Source organism: Podarcis cretensis, assembly GCF_951804945.1.
Source record: "Podarcis cretensis genome assembly, chromosome: 13".
Classification (NCBI taxonomy): Eukaryota; Metazoa; Chordata; class Lepidosauria; order Squamata; family Lacertidae; genus Podarcis; species Podarcis cretensis.
In genome coordinates, this window is record NC_137182.1 from 55,576,613 (window position 1) to 55,597,701 (window position 21,089).

General features: G+C 51.9%; 1 protein-coding gene across 2 annotated transcripts in view; it reads right to left on the reverse strand.

The window, feature by feature from the left end:
• Window positions 1-20,371, reverse strand: part of LOC307202103 (polyamine-transporting ATPase 13A3-like) — a 63,699-nt gene extending 43,328 nt beyond the window's left edge. The window contains exons 1-7 of one of the 2 annotated variants that reach the window (XM_079951738.1): window positions 20,272-20,371; window positions 7,508-7,592; window positions 6,916-7,009; window positions 5,537-5,710; window positions 3,913-4,095; window positions 3,661-3,812; window positions 1,398-1,467 (exon numbers count right to left, since the gene is read on the reverse strand). In XM_079951738.1, the coding sequence (XP_079807864.1) occupies window positions 1,398-1,467; window positions 3,661-3,812; window positions 3,913-4,095; window positions 5,537-5,710; window positions 6,916-6,966 (630 nt within the window). In that variant the 5' untranslated portion in view covers window positions 6,967-7,009; window positions 7,508-7,592; window positions 20,272-20,371. Of the gene's footprint in view, window positions 1-1,397; window positions 1,468-3,660; window positions 3,813-3,912; window positions 4,096-5,536; window positions 5,711-6,915; window positions 7,010-7,507; window positions 7,593-9,554; window positions 9,742-20,271 lie in introns of those variants that run through there. The other variant, XM_079951739.1, reaches the window with a different exon arrangement.
• Window positions 20,372-21,089: the final 718 nt, after the last annotated feature.

Genomic DNA, 21,089 nt, shown 5'->3' on the forward strand with positions numbered 1-21,089 from the left:
GCAGAGGCTGGACGGCCTGCCTGCCAGGGACTCCTGCATTTTGGCGCGTTGGTCTAAATGACCTTCGGGGGGATTTAGATACCTATGAGGTCCACAAATTACCATATACAGTGGTGCCCCGCAAGACGAACGCCTCGCAAGACGAAAAACCCGCTAGACGAAAGGGTTTTCCGTTTTGGAGGCACTTCGCAAAACGAATTTCCCTATGGGCTTGCTTCGCAAGACGAAATGTCTTACGAGTTTTTCCAACTTTTTTTTCCTTTCCCCCCCCCCTTTTTCTAAGCCACTAAGCCGCTTATCTGCTTATCCGCTAAGCTGCTAATAGCGCTAATCTGCTAAGCCGTCAATGGGCTTGCTTTGCAAGACGAAAAATCCGCTAGACGAAGAGACTCGCGGAACGGATTCTTTTCGTCTTGCGAGGCACCACTGTAGCATATATTCAACACAAAAAGCAGCAACAATTTGTTGTTGACAAAGGACAGCTGGACATAGAAAGGGCCCCGTTACCTTCAGTAGCTTAGGGCCTCATCAAACCTAAATCTGGCCAACCAGGTGCCCATTATGGGATGCCCACAAAGCAGGATTCGAACACAAGAGCGGCGCTCTCCCCTCCTGTGGTTTCTAGCGACTGGCATTTGAAAACACACCACAGCCTCCAACAGGGGCGACCGATTCTTTGCCGATCCCTCGTAGCCGAGTAAAATTGTCTCCCATAAACACGGTTTTAACCGTGAGTCCGTAAGTGACTGTGGAGGCCAATTCTGGACCCACACGTCCTTCCACAGTGGGGACATTGGTTTCCAGGCGGGAGTTGATCACGGTGTGAATTTGCCAAGCGTGCCTTCCTCTTAGCATGTTTCTCCTTTGTGTCCTGAGTTCGAGTGTCTTCAAAGCCCACGACCCCTTTGGTAAAGGCTGTTCTCCAACTGGAGCGCTCGCAGGCCAGTGTTTCCCAATTGTTGGTGTTTATACTACATTTTTAAAGATTTGCCTTGAGACAGTCTTTAAACCTCTTTTGTTGACCACCAGCATTGCACTTTCCATTTCTAAGTTTGGAATAGTTGCTTTGGAAGACGATCATCCGGCATCCGAACAACATGACCAGTCCAACGAAGTTGATGTTGAGGAATCACTGCTTCAACACTGGTGATCTTTGCTTCTTCCAGTACACTGGTATTAGTTCGCCTGTCTTCCCAACTGATGTGTAAAATTTTTCAGAGACACTGTTGATGGAATCTTTCTCGGAGTTGGAGAGGGCATATAAGTGGTTCATGTTTCACAAGCATACAGTAAGGTTGGTGGTACAATAGCTTTGTAAACAAGCATTTTGGTTTCCCTGCGAATGTCCCGGGCGATCAATACGCACACAAACACACATACAAAGGCTGCAAACTTACCTCCTTGATGAGGAGTTTGGGGAGGGAAGGCACTTGAACGTCAATTTGGTTGGCTCCGTAGAAAAGCCTCCTAAAGACAGAAGGTGGGTTGGGGGAGAATGCATGTGCTCAGAATCGGGGGGGGGGGAGCAGAGGGGGTGAATTATCTTTCCCCAGCTGGCCCCCTGCCCCAGCTAATATCTCAGAAGCACTGCAGAAAGAGGACACCCTGATCTCCACACACCCCACCATTCCTCTCAACCCGCCAGTCGCTTACCTTCCTTCCCAGCCTCTTCAAATGCAATACAGAAAATAAAGGGGGGGGGGTCCTTGAGCTGCCCACACCTGAGCGACGTTCTGCACCTGAGCAACTGGGCTACGGATCTCGCTGGTCAGAAAGAGCCATGGGTCCCTCCTTCCAGGAGAAGGGAGAGAGGCTTAGGGCCCTCGTATTTACAGGACCACGTCTCCTGGTCTGCCCCGCAGAGGACCTTAAGGTCCATGAATAATCTGCTTAGAGGTCCCGGGCCCTAAGGAAGTCAGACTATGCTCCACCAGGGCCAGGGCCTTCTCAGTGGTGGCTCCGACCTGGTGGAATGCTCTGTCCCATGAGACCAGGGCCCTGCAGGATTTAACTTCCTTCCACAGGGCCTGTAAGACAGGAGCTATTCCGCCTGGCCTTCAATTTGAACTTAGCCTGATCTTTTATTCCTCTTCCTTCCCTCCCTCTCCCCTTTTTATGAAGATTACCCGCTCTGGGATCCCACAGCTAATTCTCCCCTGATCTCCTCGCTGGCCCAAGTGGGACTAATTTAGCCAGCTAGCCCTGGTGATCATCTAATGTTTATTGGATGGATTTCCCCCCTAAATTGATTTTTGAATTCTGAATTTACTGTTATTCACGTTTTATACTGTATTTTATGCTGTTTTTTGTTGCAATAATTGTTTTAAATTTGTTATTAGCCGCCCTGAGCTGAGTTCCCCGTGCAGGGTTGTCCCACAGCAGGGACCTAGACCGGACTTTCTATGGAGCTGACCAGCCTCGCTGCTTTCTTGTGAGTAAACCACAACTCTGGTGTTGTGTATAGGCAAGGATTGGTCCAGTTTTGGAACCACAGAGCTGTGTGTTCTGATCTGACCTGCCTGCTTTTCCCTACTCCGGTTATTTTGAATAAAGTTTCCTAATTTGACCACCGGAGTGCGTGTGTGCAACTGCCAACCTTGGGTTTTTTAGGATCCGCCACATGCCCAGACGTTTGGAGTTCCTGCTGCTGGGAGTTTAGGATCAGAGCTAAGAGGCCAGGACGCTCTTCTGAGATCTGGGAGAGACTTGGGGAACATGGGCTGCCCCTACTCTCCGAGTAACTTACAGTGGTACCTTGGTTCTCAAACACCTTGGTACTCAAACAACTTGGAACCCAAACACTGCAAACCCGGAAGTAAGTGTTCCGGTTTGCGAACTTTTTTCGGAAGCCGAACATGCTCTGTTTTGAGTGTTCTGTGTTGAGTGTTATGCTGAGGTCTGCCTGTTTTTGGTATTTATTTTGCGTTTTTGTGGCTTTTTTTGTTTTTGTGACTGTGTGGAACCCAGTTCAGCTACCGACTGATTGACTGTGTGACTGCAGTACGTTGTTTATTGCTTTCATTTTATGGATTAATGGTCTCCTTAGATAGTGAAATTCATGTTAAATTGCTGTTTTAGGGGTTGTTTTTAAAAGCCTGGAACGGATTAATCCGTTTTGCATTACCTTCTATGGGAAAGCGTGCCTTGGTTTTGGAACGCTTTGGTTTTGGAACGGATTACGTTTGAGAACCAAGATACCGCTGTACAAGGGAACTGCCTGGGAAATGCAGGGGGCGATAGTCTCAGGAGTTCCTGGGTCTCAGTGAGTGTAGTGACGTCTGCCAGGGAAATGAGCAAGCAGTTTTCACTTTGGGCAAGGAAGAAGAAGAGTTTGGATTTGATATCCCGCCTTTCACTCCCTTTAAGGAGTCTCAAAGCGGCTCACATTCTCCTTTCCCTTCCTCTCCCACAACAAACACTCTGTGAGGTGAGTGAGGCTGAGAGACTTCAGAGAAGTGTGACTGGCCCAAGGTCACCCAGCAGCTGCAGGTGGAGGAGCGGGGAAGCGAACCCGGTTCACCAGATTACGAGTCCACCGCTCTTAACCGCTACACCACACTGGTTCCTTGGGCGCCCTCCCTCCGTCCCAACTGTCCCAACCCCTGCCCAGAGATGCTCAGCACGGGCACAGCCCGCCCTCGCACCTCTCCCCTTACTCACCGGTAGTCCTGGGTGCTGCGAGGGAGGCCAGCCCCGTGGAGGGTGTGCAGGGAGGAGCACAACAGCCCAACATCAAGGGCCCGGAGCCGCTGGAAGGACTGGGACTCGGGGCTCCAGAGATAGCGTGAATTCTGGTGGACGAAAAAGCGGATCTGCAGGGGGATGGAGAGAGAAAGGTGTCCGTGAGGGTGGGGGAAGAGAGGAGGGCTGCTGCAGAGACCACCACCCCCTCCCAAAGGCCCCCCAGCTCACCTCTGCCTGCTCCCCGCAGGCGGCTTGGGACAGAAGATTGCCCTCTTCGCAATCCCAGTCCTCCAACGGGCCGGCCTGGCAGAGAGGCCTCTTGCTCTCTGGCACCTGCGGGAAGCCCAGTGGGCTGGATCCGGGAGCGATGAAGGAGCGCACCCGGACCCGGGACCAAGTCCGGAACTCGTCCTGGGGGAGGGAAGCAGCGGGGAGGGTGAGCGGTCGCCCACGTTTCCTACAGACAGATTTTTCGGTGCTGCAGCGAAACCTGTCCTCTGGAACTCCCTGCCTATTGACGACTTCAGATGCACTCGCTTCAGCCCCTACTGAAAACACTGTTTGCTGGGGTTCAGCAAGAACTTATGGTTTTTTTTACAGTGTGATTGAAAGAACCGACTGTGTGAAATACTGTGATGGATTTGCAACACTGCCAACTGAAGAGAGCTCTAGTTCTGATTATTATGGTTTTGGTGAGACGCCAGCTCGTTCGAAGAAGCAAGGAGATTAAACACTGGAAGCTTTGGGTATAGAGCTTTACATTAGTATAACTTTTAAAAGCCACTTGTAATAAGACGAAGGAGGTTATAAAATTGGAATGTAAGATTTTATGGACGTGCATGAATGTGTATTACAGTGGTACCTCTGGATACGAACGGGATCTGTTCCGGAACCCTGTTTGCATCGTGAAGCAAATGCAACCCGTGTCTGCAGGTCGCGATTCGCTGCTTCTGCGCATGACGTCATTTTGACCGTCTACGCATGTGCGAGAGGCGAAACCCAAAAACGCTCAACCTGAAGCAACTTCAACCCAAGGTATGACTGTATTATAATGGAACCAAGGGGGGAGTGAAGTCGATCAAAAATTATGGTTTAATTTGGCTAGGATTTTTTTTCCTCTGTCCCCCCCCCCCCGTTTTGTTATTTTTGGAAAATCAATAAAACGTTATCCAAAACAAACAAACAAACAAACAAACAAACCCTGGAAGACCCTCTGCACACATGGCAACCCCACACCACCGGGCAAAACAGCAAGACAGGACGATGGGGGTCAGGGGTGGGAGATGAGGGGCCATAGCTGTCAACTTACAGATTTGAAAATAAGGGACCAGCAGCCTTGAAAATAAGGGATCAGCAGCCAAAATAAGGGATTTTCGGAGCACAGGTATGTTCAACTTCTGGAGCCCCTCCGAGCCAAAGGCAGAAAGCCCGGCCAGCAGCCAAACGAAGCCTCAAGCGGTGGTTCCCACAGCGCAGCAACCCGGCAAAGGGGATGCAGCAAGGAAAACCACCGTCCCCTCTCTGCTGGGAGGCGCTGAGCAAAGGCGAGTCCCCAGGCATCACGGCTGATTTGATTGGCAAAAGGCATGCAAGCTCCACCCCCCAGTCGTTCTCAGACTCCTTATTGGGTGAGCAACGCAGCCAAGCAACACAGTTGGAGCCTCCCTCCTCCCTGGCTGGCTGGCAGGGAGGGAGGGAGAGGAGCTGCTTCCTTTGAAACCCGGGAAATTTAAGGACATCATCAATAAGGGACAGCAGTGGGAAACGGCGCTGGGATAAGGGACTTTCCCGCCAAATAAGGGACGGGTGACAGCTATGCGAGGGGCCCTTCTCAGAGCTCGAGGCCGCCTACCGTGGTCCTCAGCAGCACGACTCGGGCGTCCCTCAGCGGCACAGCGCGGCAGGTCCACTTGACGCTCAGTTCCGGCAGCCAGTAGAGGAAGAGGAGGAGGAAACCTCCGCTGCAAAGGGTGCCCAGCGAGACCAGCGCCAGCTTCCAGCAGCAGGGGCTGTAGCCAGAGATTGCCTGCACAGAGGGGGAAAGGAGGGAGGAAAAGCGAGGGGGTTTTCTCGCAGAGAAACGGGAGACCCTGGGCAACAAGGGAGCGAATGCGGCCCCCAGCACCCCTCCGCGTGGCCCTCAGGACACTTTCCAGGCCATGCCACCAACTGGCTCTGCTCCGTCACCCTGCTCTGGGCATTTTAGTAATCAGTTAAAATCATTAGAAGGACTGGAATAGCACTTGTAGTTTAATGGTGAAATTTGGACACAATGGAGAGGTAAAAGATTTGGATTATTATAAAAGTTGCAGGAGGAAATGATTGACAATAGGACACACAAACGGGAGGAGGAATGAGATTCCCTGGAATCTTGTTTTTAGGTTGTATGTTGGATACGTGACTGTAAAATTTTAATCTGAAAAAAACAAACAAATTCATATATATATAAAAGACATTCAATGCGCTTTTAAAATGTGTTTGGGGGGGCAGGGCTATTGGGTTGGTCCTGTTCGTATTTTGATTATGTATGTTGTGCTTTTGTATCATGATTTCATCCTGTGAACTGCGACCTGTGGGTATTAGGGCAGTATATAAATAATAAAAGGGACGCGGGTGGCGCTGTGGGTTAAACCACAGAGCCTAGGACTTGCCGATCGGAAGGTCGGCAGTTCAATCCCCGCGACAGGGTGAGCTCCTGTTGATCGGTCCCTGCTCCTGCCCACCTAGCAGTTCGAAAGCACATCAAAGTGCAAGTAGATAAATAGGTACCGCTCCGGCGGGAAGGTAAGCGGCGTTTCCGTGCACTGCTCTGGTTCGCCAGAGGCGGCTTAGTCCTGCTGGACACATGACCCGGAAGCTGGACGCCGGCTCCCTCGGCCAGGAAATCGAGATGAGCGCCACAACCCCAGAGCCGTCCACGACTGGACCTAATGGTCAGGGGTCCCTTTACCTTTATAAATACTATAAATCAGCAGCAGCCATGTCAAGAGTGGCCACACTGCAGGGTAGTTGGGCTAGAGCAGGAATCCCCAACCTGCGGCCCTTCAGGTGTTTTGGCCTACAACTCCCATGATCCTTAGCTAACAGGACCAGTGGTCAGGGATGATGGGAACTGTAGTCCAAAACATCTGGAGGGCCAAAGTTTAGGGGTGCCTGGGCAAGAGGACCCTCCCATTCTTAGCAGCCCCATCGCTCTGGAGCGTTTTCCAGGAAGCACCACCACCCACTGACCATCTCGTCTTCCTCGTGGCGGTTGACGTGCGCCTCGGCCGCTCTCTCCATGTCTCCTTCCTGTGGGTCACGCAATTACTCCACTTCCAGGCTCCTGAGACAGAGAGAGAGAGAGAGAAGGGGTCAGCAAAGGGCACCCAGGGGCCCTCCTCGCCGCAGTCACGCCGTGCACGTCCCTTCCCTGACTCTCTTGCAAGCTCTGCAAACACCACGTCTTGGCCGGTTCCCCTGTCCGCCCAGTGCCACAGAAGCATCTGTTCAGCACCCCCCCCCTTCAGCCAAAACCACACACACACACACACACACACACACACACACACACACACCCCTCTAGGAGGCTCGGGACAAAGCCCCCCAGTCATCCGATCTCTCTCTGTCCTCGTGGGCAAAACCTCAGCCCAGCCGGCTATTCGCAGCCCCTGGAGGCCTGTGGTTTCGAACTCCTGACCACAATGCCGTGTTCCTGGGTTGGGAGAGCCTGCCCAAAAAGGCAGCTGGTGGAGCAGAGGAGAGGGACAGGGCCAAAGTTCTGCTTTTCAGCATTTTCAAGCCCAACACACACGTCTGGATCCGTCCCCCAGAGCAAACTCACGGCAACTTTTGTCACTGTGTCAGCTGAAGGGTCCCGGGTCGACGGGCCACATCCAGGAGGGAGAGGCAGGCAGCCTGCTGAGGAACTGCAGAAGGGAGAGAAAGAAAGGGAAGGTCAGGATCAAGGCCGCAGACTGATGGGCAGTGCCAGGGTTGCAGGCAGGAGGAGAGAGGGGCGTCCGGGCATTAGGGAAATGCTCAATGTATCTAGAGGAGGTGGGAAGGTGTGGCTCTGTCGCTGGATCGAGGGCACGGAGGGCTGCTGGATCAGGCCGGCATCCTGCCCTGACAGCGGCCGGCCTGTCGTGCAAGCAGGATCCAAGCACGAGGGCACGTTCTCTGCTCCTGAGGTTTCCAGGAACTGGGGTTGGTACTGCAGAGTCAAAGCAGGACCAGGTCCATCTGATCCAGCCTCCTGCTGCCCTTAGCTTCCCGATGGAATGCCTGCAGAAGCCAAAAAAAAGTCTGGCCCAGCAGAGCTCTGCTTATCCCCCCAACCGGGCGCCCTCCAGAAAGCTCTACCAGCTGGGAGATGAAGTCACCAAACAATTAAACCCCTGTGTTGCAAACAAATACCAGTAATATCTAAAGGCAATAAGTACAACAATGCGATGTCAATATAAACTTTATATAATCTATACCGAACATTGAACAATAGGAAATATGCACTCTCTGCAAAACCAAATAAACAGAAATCTTCTGTATCTCTGAAAGTCACAAAATATGCACTCATGATGGATTCTCTTGAAAACCTAGAACCAAATAAACATAAGTCTTATAGGTCTCTGAAAGTCTTTGTGGGCTATGAAAGTCTCTGAGAGAAGAAATGGGCCAGAGTGTTATCTGGTGAAAACAAACTGTAAAGCTTTGTTTTATAACGTCCATCGCTGCCGAAGTGGTCCGCAAACAGACATAAAGAACAGTGATTTTGGATATAGCCACTGTTTCATGGAATCCTTCTTCAGGACAGCAGAAGGATACAGAAATGCTTCATAAACTGCAATTGAATTATTGAAACGATGACCTGCATATACACAGTAACTTACAATAACTAAAATTATTATAAACTATAAAGTAAAGGGACCCCTGACCATTAGGTCCAGTCGTGGCCGACTCTGGGGTTGTGGTGCTCATCTCACTTTATTGGCCGAGGGAGCCGGTGTAGTTTCCGGGTCATGTGGCCAGCATGACTAAGCTGCTTCTGGCGAATCAGAGCAGCACACGGAAACGCCGTTCACCTTCCCACCAGAGCAGTATCTATTTATCTACTTGCACTTTGTGCTTTTGAACTGCTAGGTTGGCAGGAGCAGGGACTGAGCAACGGGAGCTCACCCCGTCGCGGGGATTCAAACCGCCGACCTTCTGATCGGCAAATCATAGGCTCTGTGGTTTAACCCACGACGCCCCCCGTGTCCCTCAGTTATAAACTATACGAATGAACTATAATGTCAATTCAATATGAAATAAAACCAAAAGTACATACCCAATCTACATGGAAGATTTCTGTTTATTTGGTTTTGCAGAGAGTGCATATTTCATATTGTTCAATGTTCTGTATAGATTATATAATGAGTTTATATTGACATCGCATTGTTGTAGCAGGGAGATGGAGCCCAGAGCATCTTCAAGGATCCTTTCTCGCCCTCTCCCAAGTTCAACCCATCGCAACAGTTCAATTCCTGCAATGAAAGGGGGTTGGACTAGATGATCCCGTGGGGTCCCCTCCAGCTCTGTGATTCTGTGGACAGAGACCCGTGTTCCACATTATTTATTACACTCATGTCCCACATTTTCCCCTCCAAGGTGGGGCACTGTGGTCCTCTGCTCCCCGTTTCATCTCCCACAACAATCCTGCGAGGTTGGCTAGGCAGAGAGAAGGCAGGGTCCGCCCCCCAGGTAAACCAGTGACTTTCAGGGCTGAGTAGGGGGCATTCAAATCCTTCCCACCCAGGTCCTAGCCCGACACTCTAGCCATTGCACCACGCTGCCTCTCCCTGCCCTGACATTCTCTGCTTTTCTCTCTCACGCACACACACCTGTGCATGCACCTGGCAAAGCTACTCCGTCCCTGGCCAGGTGAGCGCCAAAGGATTTCATGCACAGGGTTTTGGGGAAGGAGATATAAACACCGACATTTCCAGACGGGCAGGTTTAACCAACGGCTGGTTTGCTTTGGCAGAGGAAGCCCGCGATCCAGTTTCAAGTTTCCTGGTGTTGCGGGGAGAAGGTATGTGTTCAAGAGCACCCATGGGTGGGAGGAAGGGCAGCAGCTCAGGCATCCCGGCTCCCAGCCTCTCCCTATCTGGCCTTTTCCAAACTCCTTGCACCTGACGGCTCCTTTTATCCCACGAGGGGAATCTGCGAAAGAGGTTCCCCTCTGTCTTCTTAAAAGAACAAACCTGCTAGATCAGGCCATAGCTCACCTAACCCAAACACAATTTGCCTAGTCCTCTTTTATAGCCACCTAAGTTGGTGGCCACCCCTGTGGCAGGGAGTTCCACAGGTTAACGCTCTTCTCTTTTCTTTTTTTTCCTAGAGGGGATTGCTCTGATCTCTCATTTTCCCACGGGTGGGTAGCAGGGATCTTCGCTCCTGATAAAGGAATCCCGCTCCCATTGAAGCCCATTCATTCGAACTAAACATTAGGAAGAGCTTGTGAGAATGGTTTGGCAGCAGAGGGAACACTCCACCTCAAAAGGTGGCGGGCCCTTGAAGGTCCTGCGTGACTCTACAGCTCTGTGATTCTACTTTTTCTTTGTGGGGTGGGGATGCTCAGTGGGTAGAGCACGGGACTTTTAATCTCAGGGCCGTGGGTTCGAGCCCTGCGCTGGGCAAAGGATTCCTGCATTGCAAGGGGTTGTACTACAGAACCCTTGGGGTGCCCCTCCCAACTCTCCAATTCTTTAATAATAACGATTATTATTATTATTATTATTATTATTATTATTATTATTTTAATTACTTATACCACGCCCATCTGGCTGAGTTTCCCCGGCCACTCTGGGCAGCTTCCAATAGTGTTAAAAACAATATAGAATTAAATATTAAAAACTTCCCTAAACAGGGCTACCTTCAGATGTCTTTTAAAGATAAGACAGCTGCTTATTTCCTTCACATCTGATGGGAGGGCGTTCCACAGGGCGGGTGCCACTACCGAGAAGGCCCTCTGCCTGGTTCCCTGTCACTTGGCTTCTCGCAGGGAGGTAACCGCCAGAAGGCCCTCGGCGCTGGACCTCAGTGTCCGGGCTGGACGATGGGGGTGGAGATGCTCCTTCAGATATACTGGACCTTTGAGGCCGTTCAGGGCTTTCAAGGTCAGCACCAACACTTTGAATTGTGCTCGGAAACGTACTGGGAGCCAGTGTGGGTCTTTCAAGACGGGTGTTATATGGTCTCAGCGGCTACTTCCAGTCACCAGTCTAGCAGCCGCATTCTGGATTAATTGCAGTTTCCAAGTCACCTTCAAAGGTAGCCCCACGTAGAGCGCATTGCAGTAGTCCAAGCGGGAGATAACCAGAGCATGCGCCACTCAGGCGAGACAGTCTGTGGGTAGGTATGGTCTCATCCTGCGCACCAGATGGAGCTGGTAGACAGCTGCCCTGGACACAGAACTGACCTGCGCCTCCATGGACAGCGGTGAGTCCAAACGACTCCCAGGCTGCGCACCTGGTCCTTCGGGGGCACAGTTGCCCCATTCAGGACCAGGGAGTCCCCCACACCTGCCCACCTCCCGTCCCCCAAAAACAGTACTTCTGTCTTGTCAGGATTCAACCTCAATCTGTCAGCCGCCAATTCTCTGCTCTTGCAGCCCTGTTTCCTAGTCGGGGCAGGCACAGAAAAGGAAGTTCCCCTCCCACCCCTCGAGAGGAACGGCTCTTCCACAGAACCTCTCCTGGGAGTGGCGAGGAGACAGGAGTTTTGATTTCGCGAGCGGCTTTTATCGCTCATCTGCAGCGCAACGGCTTTCCCTCCGGGGGCACAGATCCGGCAGTTGGGCTTGGGCTGGGCGCCGGGAGCCCATCTGCACCGCTCTGGGGGCTGAGCTCACCCCCCCCTCTTCTGTTCTGCTGCCAGGACACCTGGGTTCTCCGGGCAGGTCTGAGTGGGCTGCAGCAAGGCAGCCGAGGTTTGCGCCAAGAAGCCAGGCAGGTTAAGACAAGATGTGCCGCAGTTGTGCCACCGGAGACTCCAGCCTCTCCCCTGACAGCCCTTTGCAGGAGGAACTAGCAAGAGAGGCCGGGGGAGACTCCGAATAGTAAGCTCCCTTATACTGACACAGACCACTGGTCCACGTAGTTCAGTGCTGACTACTCTGGCTGGCAGCAGTGGCTCTGGACAGTTGCCCTTGGTGAAGACTTGACGTTTTCATCCCCCCCCAAAAAAGTTTTTGATTTCAGTTCCTACTGAAATGAGGCTGCATTTTAATGTTGTATTTTAATCTTGTTTTTAAGTTGTATTTCAATCAATTGTTTTATAGTGGTGTTAGCCACCCTGAGCCCGGTGTTGGCTGGGGAGCGTGGGGTGTAAATAAAATTTAATAATAATAATAATAATAATAATAATAATAATAATAATAATAGGCCTCCGACAACTACACCACAAATACACAGGGGTAGTTTTCAGCAGCAGGTTGGTGGTTGCCATTGCCTTCTGTGGCAGGGAGTTCCACAGTTTAACGATGCGCTGCTTTCTGTTATCTGTTCAGAATCTTCCAACATTCAGCATTCAAATTCTGGTCTTATGAGAGGGGGAGAGAAAACAACAACCCTCTATCCACTGCAGGGGTCCCCAAACTAAGGCCTGCAGGCCGGATAAGGCCCAAGGGACTCATTTATCCCGCCCGCGGCGACCGCCACCGCCCACTCTTACCAGCGTGGCGCTGCGCAGCTGCCCACTTCCAGGTCGGAGAAGCACTGGAAATAGCTTGTGTGCATGCGCAAGCATTATTTGCGCATGTGCATTATTTCCAGTGCACATCCAGGTTGGAGGAGGGCCGTGCACATGCGCACAAGCGATTTCCAGTGCTCCTCTGACCCGGAAGTGTGCTGGATCAGTGCTGGAGACACCAGCCCGAGGCGCGGTAGGTTTGCTGACCCCTGATCCACTTTCTCCATGCTGTGCAGTTTTGCAAACTTCTATTGTGAAATCCAAGCGACCACACTCGTAGGGCTAGGGAGCAGGCTCTGTGCAAGGAAGCCTAGCAAGGTTTAAACACGGGAAGCACACCTGTTCCAAGAGGGAACGGCAACAGGCAGGGGGCCGAGAGCATCCTTCCGACAGGTAAGGGTGCGGCCTCTGCAGGGCAGACAGCTGTGCAGTCAAGCCCTCGGGGTTTTGCCAAGCAAGCGAGATTCCATTTGTGGAGGCTCAGCACAGGCCTGATGAAAACCCAGCGTATCTCTTGGTTTGAACCCAGGAAGCTGATTTACTGTCCGCCTAGCTGAGACAACACCTTGCCAACAAAGGTCCATATAGTTAAAGCTCTGGTTTTCCCAGTAGCGATGTATGGAAGTGAGAGCTGGACCATCAAGAAGGCTGATGGCCGAAGAATGGATGCTTTTGAATTCTGGTGCTTGAGGAGACTCTTGAGAGTCCCATGGACTGCAAGAAGATCCAACCTCTCCATTCTGAAGGAAATCAGCCCTGAGTGCTCACTGGAAGGACAGATCCTGAAGCTGAGGCTCCAAGACTTTGGCCACCTCAGGAGAAGAGAAGATTCCCTGGAAAAGACCCTGAAGTTGGGAAAGATGGAGGGCACAAGGAGAAGGGGATGACGGAGGATGAGATGGTGGGACTGTGTTCTTGAAGCGACCAGCATGAGTTTGACCAGACTGCGGGAGGCAGTGGAAGACAGGAGTGCCTGGCGTGCTCTGGTCCAGGGGGTCACGAAGAGGCGGACACGACTAAACGACTAAACAACAACAAAAGCTAAGTATTGCCAACAGGGCTTCAGGTTCTTCCCAGTTCTATCCAAACATGTCTGTGAACTTCAGGAAGAACTTTCTGACAGTGGAACGGAAAGCAGGCGGACTTTTATCCCTAGTTTTTTAAGCAGAGGTTGGACGGCCTTTGATCAAGGATGATTTGAGTTGCAATTCGCGCATTGCACTCAGCGTTCAAAATTCCCTGGGCGCCAGGCAGGTTTTGCTACCAGAGCAAAAGACGAGCGTGTTGTTTTCTGCACAGCCGTTGAGAATCATGGACCCCTTGCTGGGCATCTCAGTCCTCCACCATCATCACATTGAGGAAAATGAGGACTGGGCTGGGTGCAGATCAACGCGACTGTGCTGAAGCCATTCCACTCCAAGGGAATCCACAGACCACAGTTTAGGAACCTCTGCCTTAGCCCATAGTTCAAAACCATTTCCATGGTGTGTGTTTCTCTTTCTTGCATGCGGGGACAAGCGGATTGTTTTAAGAGACAGTCAAGCAATGTCGCTGAGGTCATAGAATCAGAGGACTTTGGCTCTGGAAGGGACCTCAAGGGTCATCCAGCCCAACCCCCTGGCGAACAGACATCCCGTTGTGGTTTGAGGTGCCATTTGGTGGTTAGCTTATATACCTGAGTTACATTGGCTCCCAGTCCATTTCTGAGCACAATTCAAAGTGTTGGTGCTGACCTTGAAAGCCCTGTTGTTGTTGTTTAGTCGTTTAGTCCTCCCCTTCTCCTTGTGCCCTCCATCTTTCCCAAGATCAGGGTCTTTTCCAGGGAGTCTTCTCTTCTCCAGAGGTGGCCAAAGTCTTGGAGCCCCAGCTTCAGGATCTGTCCTTCCAGTGAGCACTCAGGGCTGATTTCCTTCAGAATGGAGAGGTTGGATCTTCTTGCAGTCCATGGGACTCTCAAGAGTCTCCTCCAGCACCAGAATTCGAAAACATCCATCCTTCAGCCTTCTTTATGGTCCAGCTCCCACTTTCATACATAACTACTGGGAAAACCATGGCTTTAACTATACGGACCTTTATTGGCAAGGTAATGTCTCTGCTTTTTAAACAGCCTCAAAGGCCCAGTAGACCTGAAGGAGCGTCTCCACCTCCATCGTTCTGCCCGGACACTGAGGTCCAGCTCCAAGGGCCTTCTGGCGATTCCCTCCCTGCGAGAAGCCAAATTACAGGGAACCAGGCAGAGGGCCTTCTCGGTGGTGGCGCCCTCCCTGTTGAACACCCTCCCACCAGATGTCAAAGAGAACAAGACCTACCAGACTTTAAGAAGACATCTGAAGGCAGCCCTGTTTAGGGAAGATTTTAATACTTAATAAGTTATTGTATTTTAGTGTTCTGTTGGAAGCCATCCAGAGTGGCTGGGGAGACCCAGCCAGATGGGCGGGATAGAAATAATAAATTATTATTATTATTACTATTATTATTATTATTATTATTATTTCGCTATCTGCAAGGGGGGTTGGACTAGATGACCTGTGGTGCCCCCTACCCCACGCCTGCTTGACGTGTGCTGCCTTGACTTGAGGGCAGGCCGTTCAGGCCTCGGCAACAGCCCCCTTTTCTCAGAGGTGTTCAGGCCTCTCACGCTGTTCTGGAAGTGGAAATTCACAGTTGCCTTTCCTACCCACGGGGAGAGGCAGCGCCTCTGGAGCTAAGCCTCAAACTAAGCCTCTCTGATGAGCCAGGAGCTCAGAACAAACAGCACAACTTCCTTTTTGGAACCTCGATTTGTGCCACACTTATCAGCCGCCTGGGAACGAAGATCCAGGTAGAGGCTCCACACCTTGCCAAACGCCCGCTCGCAGCTGCAGCAGAGATGATTCTCCCCGCCTCTCACCGGTTTGCACCACATGAACCATGCCATCGGCAAGCGGGGGCCATGAGAGCTTCTCTCCTAGGGGGTCCCACCCAGAACACCCCCAATTCTGCTGCTCCAAGCCTCCTTGGTCCCTCTGCCTCCCTCGTGGGCCGCGGCAGCCTAACACACCCTTGTATTTAAGCACTGGCCTGGTAGCCACTGGTGGTAAGGCGTAGCAGGCGGGCAAGAAAGCAGCCTAGCGCAAGGGGGGGGCGAGCGCTCCTTCCTTCCTCTGTTCCCAGCTCAGGAACGCAGCAGGATTCTGCAGCGGTTGGGATGGCGGAGCCATTTGCCCTCCTAAAAACATCAGAAGAGCCCCGTTGGATCATCACAACGGCCCACCGGGGAGAGCACCCTGTTCTCACAGTGGCCAGATGCCACAAGAAGGATTTGAATGCAAGTAGTAGCCGTCAATGGACGCAGGTGGCGCTGTGGGTTAAAGCCTCAGCGCCTAGGACTTGCCGATCGAAAGGTCGGCGGTTCGAATCCCTGCGGCGGGGTGCGCTCCCGCTGCTCGGTCCCAGCGCCTGCCAACCTAGCAGTTCGAAAGCACCTCCGGGTGCAAGTAGATAAATAGGGACCGCTTACCGGCGGGAAGGTAAACGGCGTTTCCGTGTGCGACTCTGGCTCGCCAGAGCAGCGATGTCACACTGGCCACGTGACCCGGAAGTGTCTCCGGACAGCGCTGGCCCCCGGCCTCTTAAGTGAGATGGGCGCACAACCCCAGAGTCTGTCAAGACTGGCCCGTACGGGCAGGGGTACCTTTACCTTTACCTTTAGTAGCCGTCAATTGCCCCCTCATCCTCCATGAATTTGTCAAATCTTCTCTTTTAAAGCCATAATAATAATAATAATAATAATAATATTTTATTTATATCCCGCCCTCCCCAGCCAAAGCTGGGCTCAGAGCGGCCAACAACAATAAAACCAACACAGCTCACATAAAATCACAACCAATCAATTGAAATGCATTCTAAAATCCTGTGGGAGGGAGTTCCATAGTTTAACCATTTGCTGGTCTTTGGTCCGACGCAAATGCTGAAAAGTCTGAGGTCTGGGCTGCTGGAAAAAGCCGCATTCCCTCATATGAACCTGCCCAGGTATTGATACTTTGGGGGGGGGTCTCTCAGGCCTACCCCCCTCTCAGGCCCGCTTGGTGTGGATGCGAGAGAGGGCCTTCTCGATGGCGACTTCTCCAGACGACTTTGGAACTCGCTTTCTGGAGAAGTCAGACTGGCTTCGTCGGCAGGTGAAAACCCTTCTTATTCCAAGTAGCTTTGAGGAACTAAATGCTTTCAACGCCGTGCTGAGTTTATTGTAATTACCTACATGTTCCAAATAGGTATTTTATATTTATAAACAGTTTTAATTGTATTAGCACTTAATCGCTTTTTAATGACTCCCCCACCCACAGCAATATTTTTAGCTGTTCCTATTTTTATCTGTAAGCCACATACATACGCAATATTTATATTGTATATAAATATGCAATAACAGCAAGTCTTGCTCCGAAGCTCTCCAAACACTGCACAATGCACAGGACTGTGCCGACCATGTGATGGCAAAGGTGGCGAATAAGGCTCATTTTGCTGGTTGAACTGCACCTTCTAGTAGCCAGCGAGCAGAGTTATTTCAGACAGTCCAGAGATCACCAACTCCCACAGCGGGGGAGAGATCTCCGAAGCGCTTGAGAAGCGGCTGTGACAAACGGGCTACACATTTTGAGGATGAAGCCACTCAGTTTCAGAGCGACCTTGACTCTGAATTTATTGCATTTCCGTTTGATGTGCCCAGCGCTTCAGTAGGTGATGTGCTGCGTGGGTTTTTCTCAGCTCGCGCAATCAGCTGAGGCCGCAGTACTTCCGAACGTTCGCCCTCAGGGCTTATTAAATCTGGCGGTGCCATGAAACAGGCGCTGGTGTAGCCTCTCCTAAAGGGCCTTCTCGGTAGTGGCACCTGCCTTAAAGAGGGCTGCCTTCAGATGTCTTCTAAAAGTCTGGTAGTTGTTTTTCTCTCTGACATCTGATGGGAGGGTGTTCCACAGGGCAGGCGCCACTACCGAGAAGGCCCTCTGCCTGGTTCCCTGTAACTTGGCTTCTTGCAGGGAGGGAACCCCCAGAAGGCCCTCGGCGCTGGACCTCAGTGTCCGGGCTGAACAATGGGGGTGGAGATGCTCCTTCAGGTCTACTGGACCGAGGCCGTTTAGGGCTTTAAAGGTCACCACCAACACTTTGAATTGTGCTCGGAAACGTCCTGGGAGCCAATGTAGATCTTTCAGGACCGGTGTTATGTGGTCTCGGCGGCTGCTCCCAGTCCCCAGTCTAGCTGCCGCATTCTGGATTAGATGTAGTTTCCGGGTCACCTTCAAAGGTAGCCCCACATAGAGCGCATTGCCGTAGTCCAAGTGGGAGATAACTAGAGCATGCACTACTCTGGCAAGACAGTCTGCGGGCAAGGAGGGTCTCATCCTGCGTACCAGATGGAGCTGACAGACAGCTGCCCTGGACACAGAACTGACCTGCGCCTCCATGGACAGCTGTGAGTCCAAAATGACTCCCAGGCTGCGCACCTGGTCCTTCAGGGGCACAGTGACCCCATTCAGGACCAGGGAATCCTCCACACCCGCCCGCCCCCTGTCCCCCGAAAACAGTACTTCTGTCTTGTCAGGATTCAACCTGAATCTGTTCGCCACCATCCATCCTCCAACCGCCTCCAGGCACTCACACAGGACCTTCACCGCCTTCTCAGGCACGGCTGCATGCTGACGACACCCAGTTCTATTTCTCAATAACACCTTAATCACGAGAGGCCGTGCAGGCCCTGGATGCAGCGGTGCAAGAGGCAAGGAAAAATTTGCTGAGCTTGACTCCTGTCCAGATGGAGGCACCGTGGGCGAGCGTCTGAGAAATTGGCCAATTTCCTTCCCCAGCCGCACTCACACTGAAAGAGTAGACATGCAGCCTAGGATCTGCTTCAAGACCCAGCTCAGCCACTGGAGGCCTGGCAGTCCCAGTAACCTCTACCCGCTGCGACTGGTGCAACACGCACGGCCGTTCCTGGACCACACTAGTTCAGTGACTTCAGGGCTGGATTACTGCAACGCATTCTGCATGGGGCTGCGCTTTGCACAATCTAGAAGCTGCAGCTAGCACAGAATGTTGTTGTTGTTTAGTCGTTTAGTCGTGTCCGACTCTTTGTGACCCCCTGGACCAGAGCACGCCAGGCCCTCCTGTCTTCCACTGCCTCCCGCAGTTTGGTCAAACTCATGCTGGTCGCTTCAAGAACAGTGTCCCACCATCTCGTCCTCTGTCGTCCCCTTCTCCTTGCGCCCTCCATCTTTCCCAACATCAGGGTCTTTTCCAGGGAGTCTTCTCTTCTCAGGAGGTGGCCAAAGTCTTGGAGCCTCAGCTTCAGGATCTGTCCTTCCAGTGAGCACTCAGGGCTGATTTCCTTCAGAATGGAGAGGTTGGATCTTCTTGCAGTCCATGGGACTCTCAAGAGTCTCCTCCAGCACCAGAATTCAAAAGCATCCATTCTTTGGCGATCGGCCTTCTTTATGGTCCAGCTCTCACTTCCATACATCACTACTGGGAAAACCAGAGCTTGAACTGTTTGGACGTTTGTTGGCAAGGTGATGTCTCTGCTTTTTATTGCTGCAGCACAATTGCTGACGGGAGTGAGGCCTTGTCAGCACCTGTGGTCCTAGACCTGTGCTGGTTTCTGGTTTGCTCCGGGGCCAAGTTCGAGGTGTTGCTATTGGCATATAAAGCCCTTTGACAACATGGGACCTGTTTACCTGCAAGGTCGCCTGACCCCACATGCGCCCGCTTGACCGCTTCGATCAGCACCTACACTTTGGAACTCCCTGCCTAGAGATATCTGGAAATGCACCTTCACCGTATTATCTGTTGGCACATGCCTAAAGCGTTTTCTGCCTAGGCAAGCGTTTCATCTCTTTTTTAACTACTGTTGACTTTTGAACATTGCTACGTGCCTGCTTTTGACTTGTTCTTTTAACGAGCATGTTATTTCTTTATATTATCGTAAACTGGCTTACGAGGTTTTCTTATGGCCAGGTAATAAAGCAGAGACAGCACCTTGCCAACAAAGGTCCATATAGTTAAAGCTCTGGTTTTCCCAGTAGTGATGTATGGAAGTGAGAGCTGGACCATCAAGAAGGCTGATCGCCGAAGAATTGATGCTTTTGAATTCTGGTGCTTGAGGAGACTCTTGAGAGTCCCATGGACTGCAAGAAGATCAGACCTCTCCATTCTGAAGGAAATCAGCCCTGAGTGCTCACTGGAAGGACAGATCCTGAAGCTGAGGCTCCAAGACTTTGGCCACCTCCTGAGAAGAGAAGACTCCCTGGAAAAGACCCTGATGTTGGGAAAGATGGAGGGCACAAGGAGAAGGGGATGACGGAGGACGAGATGGTGGGACAGTGTTCTCGAAGGTGCCAGCACCAGGGAGGCAGTGGAAGACAGGAGGGCCTGGCGTGCTCTGGTCCAGGGGGTCACAAAGAGGCAGACACGACTAAACAACAACAAATAAAGGAACGGCATCCCCAAAAAACAATCCGCCGCTGGAAATGGAAAACTCATGCAGAAGCAGGAGCAGCAAGTGGGCTGACCTAGAACCTGAGGGGCTACATTTCTACTTGCGGGGAACCACCCCAGCATAACTTCACGGGGCAGCTTTAGAACCGCTGCTTCGTGGCCACCTGGGGGGGGGTGGACTGGATGACCCCAAGGGAGGAGCTCCCCTTCCAGCCAGCCAGCCCTCCTCTTCCACCCTCCCTCTCTTTGCCACTTCAGGTCTCCCCCACCTCTCCCTGGGACCCCGCAATTCCCCCCTCCCGTCCCATTGCTCTTCAAGGTAACGCGTTCACACATTACGCACGCAAACACGCGAGGCAGCCTGGCCCGGCCCCCCCCCCACGTGACCCAGCCCCGCCCCGCGCGACTTACCCGCTCCGGACTCATCACATCACCAGCGGCGGGTGGGGGAGGGGTCGCGGAAAAGGGGGCGGGGCCTAGAGAGGAGGGGGGGGGAGACCCGGGGAAAGCGGCGCCCAAGCCAGGCAAGGAGGAGACCTCCCAAGGGCCGCCGGGAAAAAGCAGCGCGGGGCGGCCGGGCGCATGCGCTTCTCCTTCCTCCTCCCCGTCGCCTCTATCCCTTCCCAAATCTGGCGCATGCGCTTAGGGTTCTTTCCCTCACGCGCAGCCTCCGTCGAGACTTTTCCCGCCCTTTCCCCCCCCTGCCGCGCTGAGCATCATGGGAAACGTAGTCCTTCCCCTCACGAGCTTCCCTCAGAGATTCCAGAGGGGGGGGTGATTTTTTGTGGGGGGGGGGCGCGTTGTTTTTCAACTGCTGGTTATTTTCATCTCCTTGAAATACTCTTTCATACCAGCGCCGGACTTATGAGAAATAATAGAAAATGTAATTTTTATTTTATTTTGTATTCTCGTGGGGGTCAAGAAGTGGTGTACTGTATAGTTTTGCCTAAGTATAATAACAAGCCCTGTCCAGACCTGAACAGATTTGTGTGTGTTTCAGCTGCTGCTGATTTTAATCACTTTAAAAAAAAATACTTTTAATACTTGCTTTTAACTCTGTGTGTGAATATATGCACTTATATATAGAGTATTACACACACACACATATGTGTGTGTGTGTGTGTGTGTATGTATATATATATATATATGTGTGTATGTGTGTATATATGTATATGTATATGTATATGTATATGTATATATAGGACAGGAGCTGAATGCATTAAATTTTT